At 40.3% G+C, this 18493-nt stretch overlaps 1 protein-coding gene across 2 annotated transcripts in view; it reads right to left on the bottom strand.

The window, feature by feature from the left end:
• The window catches only part of ACACA (acetyl-CoA carboxylase alpha), a gene marked incomplete at both ends in the record, with an annotated part of 343744 nt that overhangs the window by 74167 nt on the left and 251084 nt on the right, over positions 1-18493 (bottom strand). For both annotated transcript variants that reach the window (XM_080712598.1, XM_080712599.1), the window contains 4 exons: positions 1438-1548; positions 2544-2664; positions 9679-9776; positions 14093-14362. In XM_080712598.1, coding sequence (XP_080568724.1) covers positions 1438-1548; positions 2544-2664; positions 9679-9776; positions 14093-14362 — 600 coding nt within the window. The remainder of the gene's footprint in view (positions 1-1437; positions 1549-2543; positions 2665-9678; positions 9777-14092; positions 14363-18493) is intronic.

The following is an 18493-nucleotide window of genomic DNA, read 5'->3' as shown; positions in this document are numbered from 1 at the left end:
ATTTTTGGCTCTGGAGAAAAAGCAAATATCCTGTACCTACAAAGAAGTCAGATCTGCATTGCCCTTTTTAAATCTAGGTAGTCTTAGACTATTTTCACTTTTGTGAGCAGTGGCCTCACCATCTATTTTTTCCTCCTTTAGAAAAGACCTTATGAATTTGGATTAAAAAGGCATAAGCCTTTCTTTGGAAGAAAAGATAAATGTCATGTCTGCATTAGCATAGTGTGGTGGCACATGACTATAATCCTAGTACCAGCAGGATTGTGGGCTTAAGACCAGCTTCAGCAACTCAGTGATACCCTTTTTCAAAACAAAAAATAAAATATGGCTGGGGGTATAGCTTGGAGTAGGATGTCCCTGAATTTAATCCCTAGTACCACAACAATAAACAAATAAACAAATACATACATACATACATACTAAAAAAAGAGCTAAGGGTGTCGTTGAGAAACTGTAGCTCCCTGGGATAAATCTCCAGAACTTCCCACATGTGTCCACATTATACTCTTTCTCAGCAATACAGTCATGTACCCATCTTAGCACTCAGTACTTACTGAATACTTCCTTTATGTAAAAGAGACCATTAGTGTATATTTTGAGGGTATAGTGACTTATTTCTCAAAACATTAAAATTAAATATCCCCAACATCTAGTCCATGTGTAGGCCTGGAATGGAAACTTGTACAACCAAAACCTGGAGAGCTCTGTGTGTAAGAACAGGTCCCTTCACATGCCTTATTCGTAGGTAAGAAAAAGGGAGAGGCTGAGTCAGAACAAAATAATTTAGTTAATTCTCAGTCTTTCTAGAAAGAGACTAAAATATGAGGTATTTGGAGCAGGTTTTTACATAGTCCACTAACATACACACAAGACTCAGAACAGTACCTGGCACAGAGAAGGTACTTAAAATGTTTGTTGAGTAAAATGAATGAATGAATGAATGAATGAATGAATGGCAAGTGAGTCAATGGGCAAAGATGATGGGAGCAAAGAGTAAGATATACATGGAGGAAGGCATGAATTGACACAAGAGAGAGAGTGTGCCTGTTAGTGTATGTGTGTGTGAGTGTGTGTGTTGAGTGTGAGAGTGTGTTTGTAAGAGAGATGGAGAGAGTGTGGGTGAGAGAAAGAGAGTATGTGTGTGTGTTTGTGTGAGTGTATGTGTATGAAGGAGTGTGTGTGTGTGTGTGTGTGTGTGTGTGCGTGTTACTGGGGAATGGAGAGTGAACTCAGAGGAGCTCTACTACTGAGCTCATCCTTAGTTCTTTTATATTTTCTTCTGAAATAGGGTCTCTCTGAATTGCTGAGGCAGGCCTCGAATTTTCAATCCTCATGCCTCAGTCCCCTGAGTAGTGGGGACTGCAAACATGCACTTAATCCAGATCACAATAAACTTCAAATAGCTTCACATGCTTATCCCAAACCCTAGGAACTTACTTTGTTGAGGGCACCAGCTCCTGTCAGAATTAAGTGAGAATTCTCAACCTGGATGGTTCTCTGTCCCAGCCGGACAAGGTAAGCCCCAATTCCAATGGCCCGGCATGTCACCTTAAAGAAGAATAAATTTTGTGTGTCACATTTTATGTCCTCTACCAAGCTTTAAGAATAGGTACAGATGCCGGGCGTGGCGGTGCATGCTTATAATCCCCGCGCTTGGGAGGCAGAGACAGGAGCCCCAGTACCACCAAAAAAAAAAAAAAGAATAGGTACAGATTAAATGTGTAAAATCCACATAAACAGAAATAAGTTTTTTTTTTTTTTTTTACAAAATCTGTTTAACAAATAATAATAATACAAAAAAACAATTTCCTGGCCAAAAAAGAGACAAAATTCACTCAATAACTAAAATATTAGACACTGTGAGGATTACAGTCCCTTTTCTTGACCATTTCACAGGTTCATGGCATTCCTACTACAGGCAGAATTAAAGAAAGTACTAAGAGAGAAATTTAAACTTTGAAAAGTCTGGGAGAATTTGTGTGTGTGTGTGTGTGTGTGGTACTGGGGAAGGAACCCAGGGTCATTCTACCTCCGAGCAACACCCCTATCCATATTTTTTATTCTTCACTTTGAAATAGGTTCTCTCTGAGTTGCAAAGGCCTCACTAAGTAGCTGGAGTTGTCCAGAAACTGCGATCCTCCTATCGCAGCCTCCCAAGTGCTGGGATTACAAGTGTGCGCTACCATGACTGGCAGGGTAGAATTTTTAAATAAAACATTAAACTAAAAACTGAAAAAACCTAGATCTATCTGAAAAATCCAATAATTTATATCATACTATCTTCCCATTATTGTGTGTGATTAAAATAAAATTGTCAATATACAATATTTAAGCAATGCTCTCCTTTGGGACTGATCTCCAGTGAAGGGGCAAAAATAAACCATGCCACACAGCCAGCTACTCAAGAATTTTACATTCCGAGGGACAGGGATATATAGCTCAGTGCTAGAGCATGTGCTTAACATTCCAAAGGCCCTGGGTTCTATCCCTAACACTACACATAAGTCAAAAAAAATAAAAATTCACATCCTAGGAAGGCTTACTAGGCTGATGGTGATGATCTCATCATAGGCCAGTGAGGATTCTCCAGCAATCATTCCAGAACCTCGAAGGTTCTCTGCTCCAAGTCCATCTTCTTTCCCAATAATATCTGTTATCTTGTACCTATTGGATAATTATAAAGGTTAAAAAGAGTAACAACAATCCAGTAATAGAATAATCACCATTAAAAGACTTCTAAAAGCACATAAAACATTTATTTAATACAAAGGTTCTACACTCTTCATTCACATGTCTTTCCTCCCTAGCTTGGCTCCTATTTTACCTGGAAGCAATATGATAATAATAGAAAGCAAAATCTGGAATCAAGCAGACAGGTTTAAATCCTTGCCCTGATACATACAGTGGTAGGACTTGGGAGAACAGCTCCTTTTTTAAAATGAGGATAACAGTATCTATCTCTAAGAGTTTTGCAACCAGAAGAAGGCTTGGCATATAGATGGCCCTAACATTCTAGACGCCCTTTCCTTATTTTTCTTTCCTCTTTCTTTCTTTCTTTCTTTCTTTCTTTCTTTCTTTCTTTCTTTCTTTCTTTCTTTCTCTCTTTCTTTCTATTTATTTATTTATTTATTTATTTATTTATTTATTTATTTATTTATTCTGCGGTACTGGGGATGGAACTACCTCCGAGCTACACCCCCAGCCCTATTTTTTATTCTTTATTTTGAAACAGGGTCTCACTGACTTGCAAAGAGCCTCACTAAGTGGCTGAGGCTGTCTGTGAACTGTGAACCTCCAGTCTCAGCCTCCCAAATGCTGGGATTACAAGCATGCACCACTATGCCCGGCTCTTACTTTCTTGAACAAGTTTCTCAGAAGTAGGGTTAATGTATATCTCTGTAATAAGCAATACCATTAAACCGATAATTTTATATAGTAAATAAAAAAGATCCAAATGAAGGGGAAGTAAAAATGCTCAGTCCTGTTTCTCAAGTCGAAACTTCTCTCCTTTTCAAGACAGGAATGAAGAGGAAGGTGAAAAGAAAGCGCTCCCATCCATGCTCCTTACATGTAAGGAAGGGTCCCTGGCTGCCTACAGCCCTCTGGAGGGACAGGCAGAACATGTACAGAGGTGAAAGGCTGACCAAGTTGTCCAGAAAGCATCTTGGGGCCCTAGTTGGAGCCACCCATCTGTCTTCCTGGCACGGGATTAGGAATGATACCTCATAATGGGGAATGGGATGTGGGGAATGCAACTAATAAAATAAAAAATACCAAGTTGTAAGTAGAGATGGGCATATATTATTTACTACTATTCCATATGTACCCAGAAGGCTTGGCACTGGGAAGTTTCATAAATTGAAATAATAAATAAGTATTCCATAGTGGCTCTTAAACCACTTCCCCCATCCCTGTGTTTCTCTGCTGCCTTCTTCCTGTCCAGCCCTCCATCAGTTCCATTGCTTTGTTCTTGCTCTTTGTCTGTGACTACATTTCTACTTTCTGGATTCCTCTAGTTTTCTATATAGCTTCTCCTAACATCCAATAATTCTTCCATTTTCCCTTTTGTTCTTTACCTAAACCTTGAATTCTAGAGTTATGTTACAGATGAAGCTAATCTATCTTAAGAGGTCAATGAACTGCATTAATTTGGGAGGGGAATAATATACTCTTTTTACCATGTGCTATATAGTTACAATTACTGGTGGGCCCACTTGGCCTTCCCAGTATATTGCTTTACCTGTGTTCAGGATTTAAGTAGTATCTTCTCCCACATTGTATTAATTTAAGAGAATTAAAATTTCTTATTTTCTGCTCTCTGACCTGAGTATTCTACTACTTAGGACTATCATTCTTTAAGGCAGTACTACATTTTATTGTTATAATAAAAATGTTTGAGCTGCATGTGGTGGCACATGCTTGTAATCTGTGTAATTACAAATGATTACACTTGTAATTATAGTACTTGGGATGCAGGAGGATCGCAGGTTCGCGGCCAACCTCAGCTACTTAGGCCCTCCACAACTTAGCAAGACCCTGTATCAAAATAAAGAATCAAAAATAGGGCTGGGGGTGTAGTTCAGAGGTGGCATGACCCTGGGTTCAATCTCCAGTACAAAAAAAAGTTGCATAGTTCATTAGAACTAACAAAGCATTCATATATATGAATTTTGATCTTCACAACAATCCAATATGACAGGTAGTATCACCTCCATTGTTATAAAAATTACCAGGATTTTTGATTGGTTATATGTACTCAGTACTGAGATAAGAACCATAAAATTACCCGATCCTCATCTTTCAGATGAGGAAGTTCAAGAAAAAAAAATGACTTGCTTTGTAACAAAAGCAACATACAAAATTAATAGTTTTCTGAAAATAAGTAATATGTGGTACTGGGGACTGAATTCAGGGGCATTCTACCTCTGAGCTAAACCTTCAACCCTATTTATTTATTTTTTTTAACTTAGAAACAAGGTTTTGCAGCCAGGCATGGTGGCGCACGCTTGTAATCCCCGTGCTTGGGAGGCTGAGACAGGAGGATGGCACAGGTTCAAAGCCAGCCTCAGCTACTTAGTGAGGCTCTCAGGCAACTTAGTGAGACCCTTGTTTCCAAATAAAATGGAGTATAGCCCAGAGGTAGAAAGCCTCTGGTTTCCACCCCCAGTACCATCAAAAAAAAAAAAAAAAAAAAAAAAAAAAAAAAAAAAAAAAAGAAACAAGGTTTTGCTAGGTTACTGTGCTCTAGCCTCAAACCCAGAATTCTACTATCTCAGGCTCCCAAGTACTGGGATTACAGGTGTACACCACCATGCCTGGTAGTAATAATAATAATAAAAAAAAACCTATTAAGATTGCTAAGAAAAAAATGTAAAATATTTAGAAATAAACAAAAAGAAACTGACCAAATCCCACCATACGCATACTATTTCCCAAAGTATCTGGGGCGCCAGAGTGAACTGAAGCATAATTTTTTAATTTTTTTTTTTTTGTGGTATTGGGGTTCCTGGAAGCCTTTCTACCTCCAGGCTACACTCCCAGACCTATTTTATACTTTTTCCATTTTTGGAAACAGGGTCTCTTAAGCCAGCGCAGCTGGCTTCACAACCTGCGCGAGCCTCTTGTCTCTGCCTCCCAAGCACGGGGATTGCAAGCATGGGCCACAGCACCCGGCAATATTTTTTAATTTTTTTGGTACTGGGATTGAATTCAGGAGCTACACTTCTAAGCCACACATGTGGCCTTTTTAATTTTGAAAATGGGTTTCCCTAAGTTGCTGAGGCTGGCTTTGAACCAGTGATCTTCCTATTTAAGCCTCCCAAGTAATGAGATTAAAGGTGTACACCACTTTACTCAGCGGTGTGTGTGTGTGTGTGTGTGTGTGTGTGTGTGTGTGTGTGTTACTGGGGATGAAACCCAGGGGCTTTTTACCAATGGGCTATACCCCAGCTCTATTTTATAATTTATTTGGAAACAGGGTCTCATTAGTTGCTGAGAGGCTCACTAAGTAGCTGAGGCTGGCTTCGAACCTGTGTGATCCTCCTGTCTCAGCCTCCCAAGCGCTGATATCACAAGCGTGTGCCATCACGCCTGGCAGCTTTTTTTTTTTTTTAAGAGGAAACACTATGACATGTGATATCTATTGGATCCTGTGTGAATTACTATCTTTGGGAAGTTTGCAACTTATCTTTAAATACTGCTACATTTCTTTTGATAATGTTCTACCTTTACAAAGCCAGCTTTTTCAGTTTCTATGAAAAAAAAAAAGGAAAGTTCTGTAGAGAAATCATTGAAAAAGAAAAAGAAATGAGGGTGGCTGTATCCAAACTGATTCCAAGGTTTAAGATATCATGCAGACATGAATATACTATTACTGAGTAGTTGTGATTATTTAAGAATGAAGTAAATGTTTTTACATTATTTTATTCAAATAATCACTAAGTTGCTAGAACAAATACTTAAGATTTTTTTTTTTTAAAGAGCCTACATATGGCCAGGCGTGGTGGTGCATGCTTGTAATCCCCGCGCTTGGGAGGCAGAGACAGGAGGATCGCACAGGTTCAAAGCCAGCCGCGTGCACTGGCTTAGGAGACCCTGTTTCCAAATAAAGTTGTAAAAATAGGTCTAGGAGTGTAGCCCGGAGGTAGAAGGGCTTCCAGGACCCCGGTACCACCACACACACACAAAAATAATAAATAATAAATAAATAAATAAATAGCCTACATAAAGCTGGGCATGGTCATGCACACTTATAATCCAAGTACTTGAGACAGGAGAATGGGGGTTTGTGGCCAGCCTCAGCTACTTAGTGAGGTCCTTTGCAACTCAGAGAGACCTTGTTTCAAAATAAAGAATGAAAAATCAGGCTGGGCGTGTAGCTCAGAGAGAATGTCCTTGGGTTCAATTCCCAGCAACACACACACACACACACACACACACACACACACACACACACACACACACACAGAGCCTACATATAAAAAGGCAAAATTGGCTAGGCGTGGTGGCGCATACTTGTAATCCCCGTGCTTGGGAGGCGGAGACAGGAGGATTGCACAGGTTCAAAGCCAGCCTTGCTGGTTTAAGAGACTCTGTTTCCAAATTAAAAAAAAAAAAAAATGAGTCTGGGAGTATAGCCCGGAGGTAGAAGGGTTTCTAGGAACTCCAGTACCACCAAAAAAAGGGCAAAATTGTCGGGCATGATGGTGCACACTTGGAATCCCAGCATTTAGGAGGCTGAAACAGGGGGACTGAGGTTAGTGGCCAGCTTCAACTACTTAGTGAGGCCCTTTGCAATTCAGTGAGACCCCATTTCAAAGTAAAGAATAAAAAAATAGGGTTGGGGGTATAGCTTGGAGGTAGAATGCCCCTGGCTTCTGTTCCTAGTGCCAAAACAAACAAACAAACAAACAAATAAATAAATGCTAACTCAGCTAATATGACATAAGGAAAAAGGAAGAATGTGGGAAAAACTGCTCCACCAGAATACTTAAAACAGTGCGGCATTAGACCAAGAGCAGACAGAATGTAAAATAACAATGTATGAATTATTCATTAAATAGTATTAGAACAATTAACATTCTAGAAAATACTTGCAGAGAGATTATAAAAATGTTCAGCTTCACTGGTAATCAAAACTACAAGTTAAAATAACAATTGCTGTTTTTATCCTACTTTATTAATTGACAATAATCAATGTTGGCAAGGGCAGAGAAAAATTAAGAAAAAGGAAACAAGCACATACTGCTGATTAGAAATGCATATTTTAGAAGAGCAATTTTAAATTATATTTTAAAATCCATAAAAATGGACTTTGGGGCTGGGCCTGGTGGCCCATGCTTATAATCCTAGTACTTGGGAGGCTGAGACAGGAGGATCTGCAGCTTCAAAGCCAGCCTCAGCTACTCAGTGAGGCTCTCAGTAGCTTAGTGAGACCCTGTGTCCAAATAAAATATCTAAAATAGGTCTGGGAGCATAGCCTGGTAAAACCCCCCTGAGTTCCATCCCTAGTATCCCCCTACACACAAAAAAATGGAGTAAGCAGAGGTATTCCTAAGAGTTTACATAAAAGAATGTTTAGCTGAGGGATAACAATGAAAAATTGGACATAACCTGAATGTTCAAATATATTTTCATGATAACATAATACTATATAGCCACTAAAGTTGATATTCTCAAAAATAATTTAAGAAGATTAAAAAAAAAGCCTAAAAAAGTTTTTTAGTGAAAAGAACAAATTAAAAAAACTCCTAGCCGGGCGTGGTAGCCCACACTTGTAATCCCAGCATTTGAGAGGCTAAGACAGGAGGATCAAGGTTTGTGGACAGCCTCAGCTACTTAGTGAGGCCCTTTGCAACTCAGTGAGACCCTATTTCAAAATAAAGAATAAGAGCAGGGCGTGGTGGTGCATGCTTGTAATCCTAGAATTTAGGAGGCCATAACAGGTGGATTGCAGTTCAAGGATAGCATCAGCTACTTAGTGAGGCCCTTTGCAACTCAGTGAGACTCTGTTGCAATATAAAGGATAAAAAAATAGGGCCAAGGATATAGCTTGGAGGTAGAATTTAATTTCCAGTACTGCAAAAATAAAATAATAAAAAATAAAAATAAAAGACCTCCTATCTATTGTAATCCTAATTATGTAGAAAATAGATATCAATGTAGAGAAGACAGTAAGAATATAACAAAAATCCCTAATTGTGGCCGCAAGGGAGGATTGTGTCTGCTTTTCATATTTTCTTCATAATTGCTTACATGTAGCTGGGCACCATCGTGCACACCTGTAATCCTTGGGAAGATGAGAGAGGAGGACTACAGGTTCAAGGCCAGACTCAGCAACTTAGTAAGGTCCCTCAGCAACTCAGCAAGACTCTTTTTCAAAATAAAAAATAAGCCGGATGTGGTGGCACATGCTTGTAATCCCAGCATTTGGGAAGCTGAGACCGGAGGATCGCGGTTCGCAGACAGCCTCAGCTACTTAGTGAAGCCCTCCGCAACTTAGTGAGACCCTGTTTCAAAATAAAGAATTAAAAAAAAAATAGGGCAGGGGGTGTAGCTTGGAGGTCAAATGCCTCTGGGTTGCCATCCTCAGACCCGCAAAAAAAAAAAATTAATTAATTAATTAACTAATAAAAAAAATAGAACAGAATGGGGGTAGTAAGGGTGGCTTAATTTGGAGGTAAAATGCCTCTAGGTTCAATCTCTAGTAGAAAAAAATTGTTTATAAAATGTTTTTATTTTGATAATAAATATTATAAATATGATTTTTTTTTGGTGGTACTGGGAATGGAACCCAGGGGCATTCTACCTCCAAGACACACCCCAGCCCTATTTTATTCTTTATTCTGAAACAGGGTCTCACTAAGTTGCAGAAGGCCTCACTAAGTAGCTGAGGCTGGCTGTGAATGTGAGATCCTCCTGTTTCAGCCTCCCAAGTATTGGGATTACAAGCGTGTGCTACCAGCCTAGCTGTAAAAATGATTTTAAAACGTCAATCAATAACAAGGTCCTTCAGCTAATAGGTGGTAAAGCTAAAATATAAACCTAAGACATCTAGATTAAGAAACAAGCACTTTTCAGTGCTCTCCAAGGTTATGATCAGCAGGACCAGAAGGAAGAAACTATCATATTCTTTCTTTGGCCATAGCCGAGTAGTATTGATTTATAAAAAATACATACCTGGATTCTCCTTCATCCTCCACATGTTCACAATGGACAGAGTTGAGAGCACTGACTCTCTTATAATCTTGAGGTGTCAGATATAAATACTTGTATCCCTGTGAAGCACAAATACATTTAACCCATTTCTTGTCATTATGACATAATCAAGATACAGCACAGTATGCATTATGAAACTTGTCCCAAAGCGAGCTTTAAATTGCCATATCATCCTGGGCATGGTGGCGCACACTTGTAATTCCCACACTTGGGAGGCGGCAACAGGAGGATTGTGCAGGTTCGAAGCCAGCCGTGCTGGTTTAAGAGACCCTGTTTCCAAATAAAAAGTATAAAATAGGTTTGGGAGTGTAGCCCCGAGGTAGAAGGGTTTCCAGGAACGCCAGTACCACCAATAAATAAATAAATAAATAAATAAATAAATAAATAAATAAAGTAAGTAAGTAAGTAAGTAAGTAAGTAAATTGCCATATCACTTCTTGGAGTTATTGTCTAATAAGATGAAGGATTTTATTTTTATACCACTATCTGTCCTTGAAACAATAAACCTTATAGCTGTGACTCCAAGAATGTTCCATTTATTTCATTTTCAACAAGGTTAAAGGGTAGGTTTTTTTTTTGTATATACATATTTTTGGGGGGTACTGGGGATGGAACACAGGGACTTTATACCTCTGAGCTATACCACAGCCCTACTTATTTTGACACAGGGCCTCCCTAAGTTGCAAAGGGCCTCACTAAACAGCTGACACTGGCCTTCAACCTGTGATCCTCCTGTCCCAGCCTTCCAAGCACTACAATTACAGGTGTGCACCACCATGCCTGGCAATTTTCGGCTCCTCAGTGATACCTCTGTTTTTATTTTTCTCACAACTGGGGATTGAATCCAGGGGCATTCTACCTCTGAGCTAGACCCCAGCCCTACTTTTTATTCTTTATTCATTTCATCTTTACATATAAGATTGTCTCACTAAGTTGTAGAGGGCCTCACTAAGTAGCTGAGGCTGGCTCTGAACCTGCAATCCAGCCTCCCAAGTACTGAGATTATAAGTGTGTGCCACCATCCTGGTAGTGGACTACTATTCTTTAGTCTCTCAAATTCATAGTATCATCAAAATAGATATGGGTAAGCCGGGTGTGGTGGTGCACGCTTGTAATCCCCGCACTTCGGAGGTGGAGACAGGAGAATCACTCAGGTTCGAAGCCAGCCATGCTGGCTTAAGAGACCCTGTTCAAAATAAAATATAGAATAGGTCTGGGAGTGTAGTCTGGAGGTAGAAGGGTTCCATCCCCCAGTACCACCAAAAAAAAAAAAAAAAAAAAGGTAAAGAATAAATGAAGAGTATCACAAGTCTAGAAGATTCAATATTAAAATAGATGTTTATGTACTGTTAATAGTCAATGAACACTGAATTTGTGCCTTTTGCCTTTTTTGTGTGTGTCTGTGGTGCTGGAGGTGGAACCTAGGGGCATTCTATGTCCAAGGTACACTCCCCAGCCCTATTTTAATTTTTTGTTTTGAAACAGGGTCTCACTAAGCTGCTGAGGGCCTCATTAAATTGCTGAGGCTGTCCTCAAATCTGCAATCCCCCATTCTCAGCCTCCCAAATACTGGGATTATGGGCATGTGCCACTATGCTCAGCCTTGCTTTTTTCAACAAATAACACCTAATTCCTACTTACATTTAAAAATCATGTTAATATCAAAATTGTTTTAATTGTATCCATACATATACACACTCACATACAAAGTAGAGTGACATGGCATATATGTTTGACATGCTCTATGGGTGTAAAAAAAATTTTTTTTTTGCGGGTCTGGGGATGGAACCCAGGGGCATTTGACCTCTGAGTTACACCCCCTGCCCTATTTTTTATTCATTATTTTGAAACCGGGTCTCACTGAGTTGCAGAGGGCCTCACTAAGTAGCTGAGGCTGTCCTCGAACCGCGATCCTCCAGGTCTCAGCCTCCCGAATGCTGGGATTACAAGCGTGCGCCACCATGCCCGGCTTGGGTGTAAAATTTCACAGATGTTGTGCAACCTCACCAGTAATTGCAGAACACTCTCATCACCACAAAAAGAAATCCCATACCTGTTAGTGGCCACTATCAATTTCCATACACACTTTAAATAAACTTACTGAATTATAAACTTACATGCAGTAAAATTCATCAAGTTTAAGTGTTATCATATGGTGAGTTCTGACAAATGTATTTACTTGCATAAACACCACAATCAAAATACAGAATGTATTCATTATCCCTTGAAACGATCTCATATGTAAAGAGGTGAAAGGCAGCAAAACAAACTGAGAAAGAGGAACCCGGAAGGTAGAAAGACAAAAAAGGAGACTCTGTGGATACCAGAAGCCAAGAGAAGCATTGTTTCAAGAATGTAGGAGGACCACTGTGCCAAATCCTGCTAAATCTCCAAGAAACTAAGATGAGGACTAAGAATTCACTGTGGAATTTAGCAATATGGTATCCCTGGTGACCTAGACAAAACCAGATCTGGTGGAATGGACAAGCTCGCTACTGTGGGCTAACAGGAAATAAGAGAGGAGTGTCTGGAAACAGGAAGGAGAGACAGCACTTGAATTCTGTTCTAGAGAAGAAATGAAGCAGGGGGAGTGGTGGGAGGACTAAGCATCTGAATGCTGAAGGGGCAGATTCCAGAAGAAAGGGGAATAGTGATATGGAAGAAAGAGGCAGGAGAAGTGCTGACTTACACCTTTAAATTGGCAAGGAGAGAGAAGATCTAATGCATAAGAGGAGAGATGGGCTCAGGATGTTCATTCAAACTGCAGCAGAGACAGTGGAGAGTGGGGTGCAGCCTAGTAAATCCAAGATACAGACATATAGAAGCTTGTGGAAGCTCTCTTCTGTTTCTGATTCTCATTAAATTAAGAAGCAAAGTCTGATATTAGCTAAGAGCAGCGATGAGAAAAGAGAGTGACGAGATTTTGAGGAGGGAGGAGATATGCAACTATCATCCAGGAGTTTGGCAAACTTGAATTTAAAGATCCGTCACCAGAACTACATATTTTAAAACTCTATTGGTGTTCAGCTGTGCAGAGGCATGTATGGGAGTAAATGGAGAAAGCTGGGCTTAAACAGGTTTTTTGTTAAGGCACAGAGTAAGCAGAATGAAGAAAGAAGCAAAAGAATAGAGGGTGTAGGGAAGGAAGTGATTATGAAAGGAGAGCTGGTAGCCAGGCGTGGCTGTGCACACTTGTAATACTGGCACATGGGGGTGAGACAGAAGAATTTGAGAACAGCCTCAGCAGTTTTAGTAAGACTGTCAGCAACTTAGCAAGACCCAGTTTCCAAACAAAAATTAAAACAGGTCTGTGGGTATAGCCTAGAGGTAGATGGCCCCTGGGTTTCATCCCCAGTACCATAAAAAAAATTTTTTTTTAATGAGGCAGAGGGAGAAAGAGCGAGAGAGCGAGAGCGCGAGAAAGAGAGAGCGAGCGCGCGTAAGCGCATGCACGCTCAGCATGGTACCAGAAACCTATAATCACAGCTATTTGGGAGGCTGAGGACAGCAAATGAAAGGCCAGTGTGCAAAAACTCAGCAAGATGAGCCAGGAGTGGTGGTGTACACTTGTAATCCCCGCATTTGGGAGGCTGAGACAGTAGGATCGGGAGGCTGAGACAGTAGGATCGCGGTTTGCAGACAGCCTCAGCCTTAGTGGGGCCCTCTGCAACTTAGTGAGACTCTGTTTCAAAATAAAGAATAAAAAATACGGCAGGAGGTGTAGCCCAGAGTTTAAATGCACTGAGTTCCAGGGACTCACTAAGTAGCTGTGGCTGTCCAGGAACCATGATCCTTCAGTCTTAGCCTCCTGAATGCTGGGATTACAAGCATGTGCCACCACTCCCGGCTCATAGTAGAATCATTTGAAGATACATATTTTGTGTTTGGTGTGTCTCATGATAAATGCATTTCTATTATTTGATCTAAAGGTCAATCAATGGCAATCTGAGCAACAGCTGGGCGTGGCGTATTGCTTGTAATCCCAGCATTCAGGAGGCAGAGACTGGAAGTTCTCGGCCAGCCTCAGCTATTTAGCGTGGCCGTTCGCAATGCAGTGAGACCCTGTTTAAAAAAAAAGACTAAAATAGGACTGGAGGTGCAGCTCAGAGGTAGAATGCCCCTGGGTTCCAACCTGGTACCGCAAACAAAATAAAACAAAACAACTGAGGAAAAACTAGGTTAACACATTAAGAAACAATTTGTCTCTTAAGGTATCTTAAGGAATTTTCATAGGTAACATTATTTATATTTCATCACAAGTGCTGGCTTTTAAATGCATACCAGTTCCTTTCCACCACCCTTCTGCACATGTACACACACACACATGCAAAACCATACAGTGCCTTGAAAAGTATTATCTCTTCTCAGTCTGTACCTTATACGGATCTTCAGGATCTACCCAGGCCACATGAAACATATGGCGAATTTCTTCTGCCAGTCCAATTCTTGCTCCACTGTTGGCTGCTACATAGATGCGTGGGATACCCTCTGCTCTGGCAAGTTCAGAAGCTCTGAGAAATAGCAAATCTTCCTGGGGCCCAAAAGACCCAATTCGGTATGTGATGTCATTGCCAATAACAATGATATCCCGGCCATCTGGATATTCAGGACTTTTAAGGGTCATTTTCCAAGCTACCATGCCAATCTATAAAGATACAAACAAATAAATACAAGCTTCTTACATGCAGAATTCTTTTTCAAGTCCCTCCAAGATAGGGCTGTATACCTAGACACATCCTTTATAGAAAAATATATGTCGCTAAGAAGACAGACTATACTCCCAGACCTATTTTTATTTTATTTGGAATCAGGGCCTCGCTAAGTTGCTGAGAGCCGCACTAAGTAGCTGAGGCTGGCTTTGAACCTGTGCCATCCTCCTGTCTCAGCCTCCCAAGTGCTGAGATTACAACCATACGCCACCACGCCCAGTTTAAACACTACTTTTTTTTTTTTTTTTTTTTTTTAGTGGTACTGTGGGTTGAACCTAGAGGCGTTCTACCTCCAGGCTATCTTCCCAGACCTATTTTATATTTTATTTGGAAACAGAGTCTCACTAAGTTGTTGAGAGCCTCACTAAATAGCTAAGGCTGGCTTTGAACATGTGTGATCCTCCTGTCTCAGCCTCCCAACAGACTTTCTCTTTTAAACTAGGAGAAAAAAAAAACATTCTAGCATACTGCTCTAGACTATGCTGAGAACATCTGGTTTACAATGTATTTCAAAGCTGACTCAATTCCGTCTTTGGGACTACTCAAGATGGAAAAAATCAGAGTCTACATGTACTTAAGCTATATGTGGAAGAATGTTATAGTAGTGGTGACTAAATACTGAACTCCCATTTTACTAGCCTATCTACAAGGATACTATATAATCTTTATATAGAAAGCTATATAACCTTTAGTGAGATTCATTCCACAGAAATCTTTAGCCAGGTGTGGTGGCGCATGCTTGTAATACTAGCATTTGGGAGGCTGAGACAGGAGAATCACGGCTTGCGGACAGCCTTAGTTACTTAGTGAGGCCCTTTGTGCAACTCAGTGAGACTCTGTTTCAAAATAAAGAATAAACAATAGGGTTGGGGGTGTATCTCGGAGGTAGAATGCCCCTGGGTTCCATCCCCAGTTCCAAGGTAGAATGGGTTCCATCCCCAGTACCGCAACAAACAAACAAAAACCTTTTAACACATAAGGGAGCAGAGGTTCTTTTACTGAAGAATAACAGAAACATTCTTTACTAGCCAGGTGTGGTGGCGCATGCTTGTAATCCCAGCATTTGGGAGACTGAGACAGGAGGATCGCAGTTCATGGACACCCTCTGGTACTACTTAGTGAGACCCTTTGCAACTCAGTGAGACCCTGTTTCAAAATAAAGAATAAAAAATAGGACTGGGGGCATAGCTTGGAGGTAGAATGCCCCTGGGTTCCATCCCCAGTAATGCAAAGAAAAAGGAAGAAAGAAAAAGAAACATTCTTTACTGGCATATTGCAGGTATCTTGCATTTCTAAACCAATTTATTATGGCTCAACATTGCATCCTTGAGAGCATCTCTCGCTGCTTTTTCCCAATACCAGAAAACCAAATAACACAACTAATGACTTGCTGTAATATGGGGTATCTAAATCTCTGTTCAGTAGCATCTGACCAGTCCCACAAATAAATGATCTTGACTTAAAATGCAGTGACATGTCTCTTCCCAAACTCTCACAGCCTTCTCCTCTTTTATATGAGAATAAGTCAGTCCTTCTACTTGTTTATTCACTAGTTTCCTTTTTCTATTCACTTATAACCCAGTTATGGCTGCAGTTTTTCATGTCTGCCTGTGTGTTTTCCATATACCTGGATAAGTAATGCTTCTCATTTTTTTCACCCTTCTTTCTCTGGCCTCATTCCCTGCCCCCACCACTCACCCCTCAAAACAAAGCCTACCAGATGAGCATCCCTAGTCCTGCCTAATGGAGCCCAGCCACATCTGCAGCCTTGGTCCCTCATTCCCAGGCTGCTGCATATCACCTCATTGGGGAGCTGGCCATCAAGAAGGGCCATTAACAGATGTAAATAGCAGCATCCCTGGAAAGCCACATGCATCACCCAGACTCAACCGGGCCAGTGATCATAAGCTCTGAGTACACATTCCTCAATCCAATTGCACATCCACTGCAATCAGGCAGGCTGAAGCTTTCCACACAGCTATTTGTGATTCTCAGCATTAAGAAATATATATATGAAACACCCACAGATAAATATAAGCTATTTAATACATCATATCACTGGCCAAATACAAATCAAAATGGATATAATACACAGGAAAAAAAATCCAATCACCTTCTAAGATATTACACTATTTGTTCATTAAAGACCTTGATAAGGGAAGGAGAAACACATCATCCAAAAACAGCACAGAGAAACCTCAAGTATCAGGATAATTTTGGATGTGTTTTTTAAGAAGCTAGTCAATAATATTTTATATGCCTTCTGCCTTCTTATGTGCTCCTCTAGCTCAACTGCTCTTTTGTTTTTCAGGTGAAAAAGTGACTTCCTATCTACTCCCTTTTAAATGCATATGTAGTTAGGAAAATTGGGCTTTACCCCAAATTTTATGATATATTAACGTTAGCCACCTAGGCCAGATGAAGCTTAGATATAAGCCCTGAAGAATCCACTTCAGCATTTGTGTGCTAATGTAAACACTATGACTATGTGGCAATGGGCAAGTAAATAATACTCTTATCTTTCATTATTACCTGGGGACTCTGTGTCACTTGGGCAGTCAGTTCAGCAACTGGCCAGGTCATTATGCTTGCAATATTGACTTCTAATTAGGTGTCAACACAGCAGCAGGAAGAACACACTATTCTTTATCAATGCCTTTCCAAAGTGTGTTCTTTGACCACCCCTACCTTAAAAAGTACCATTACAGAATGGAGAAAGCTATCATAGTCTTAGTACAGCAAGATACTCAACAATAATGCATATAATGTAAATGTAGGCAGCTTGAGAGTCAACAAAACTTAAATCTAAATCTAGGTTCTAAGCCAGGCATGTTTGTAATCCCAGCATTTGGGAAGCTGAGACAGGAGGATCCGGGTTCCTGGAGCTTCAGCTACTTAGTGAGGCCTTTTGCAACGCAGTGAGACCCTGTTTCAAAATAAAGATTAAAAAATAGGGCTGGGGGTATACCTTGGAGGTAAAATGCTTCTGGGTTCCATCCCAGTACCACACACACACACACACACACACACACACACACACACACACACAAAAAAAAAAAAAAAAAAAAATCTGTTCTAGTGCTCATTAATTTTGTGATCTTGAAAACATTATTTAACTTTAGTGAGCTTCAATGCCCCAGATGCAAAATTAAGAAACTAATACCTATGGGTTTGAGGAACAAACTATCAGAAGGAAAAATCTATTGTATTAACTTCAATATGCAAAGGTCATACCTTTTTCCTCTCTCAATCTATCCAAATTCTACTATTTCAAAAGGTTTGTTCAAATTCTATTTCTGTGGGAAAGCTTCTCCAGCCTAAAGTACCTCTCTTTTCTCCTCTCTCTCTCTTTTTTTTTTTTTTTTGCATGGTATTATGGATGGAACCCAGTGACATTCTACCTCTGGGGGACACCCTTAGACCTATTTTTTATTCTTTATTTCGAAACAGGGTCTCACTCACTTGCAAAGGGCCTCACTAAGTAGCTGAGGCTGTCTGCGAACCATGATCCTCTTGTCTCAGCCTTCCAAATGCTGGGATTACAAGTGTGTGCCAGCACGCTTGACTCTTTTCTTCTATCTTTTAACTAAGGAACTTCATAGAGAACCTACTTGATTATTAGTCATATACTGCCTAAGAGTTCTTTCTCTAGCCATCATAAATACTTGCTGGTTCCACAGTCGTTTCACTATGTTTTTTTTGGAATGGGGATTGAAATCAGGGGCAGTCTACCTCCAAGCTACACCCCCTGCCAGATTTTATACTTTATTTGGGAACTGGGTCTCACTAGGTTGCTGAGAGCCTTGCTAAATTGCCAAGGCTTAGCCGGGTGTAGTGGTGACACTTGTAATCCCAGCATTTGGGATACTAAAAAAGGAGGACGGCGCAGGTTCAAAGCCAGCCTCAGCTACTTAGTGAGGCTCTCAGCAACTTAGTGAGACACTGTTTCCAAATAAAATATAAAATAGGTCTGGGAGTATAGCCCGGAGATAGAAAAGCCCCTGGGTTCCACCGCCAGTACCACAAAAATAAATAAATAAATAAATAAATAAATAAATAAATAAATA

This window comes from Muscardinus avellanarius (genome assembly GCF_963383645.1).
Source record: "Muscardinus avellanarius genome assembly, chromosome: 16".
NCBI classification, from domain to species: domain Eukaryota; kingdom Metazoa; phylum Chordata; class Mammalia; order Rodentia; family Gliridae; genus Muscardinus; species Muscardinus avellanarius.
Note: the sequence above shows the minus strand (reverse complement) of the source record. Positions and strands in the feature narration are given on the sequence as shown.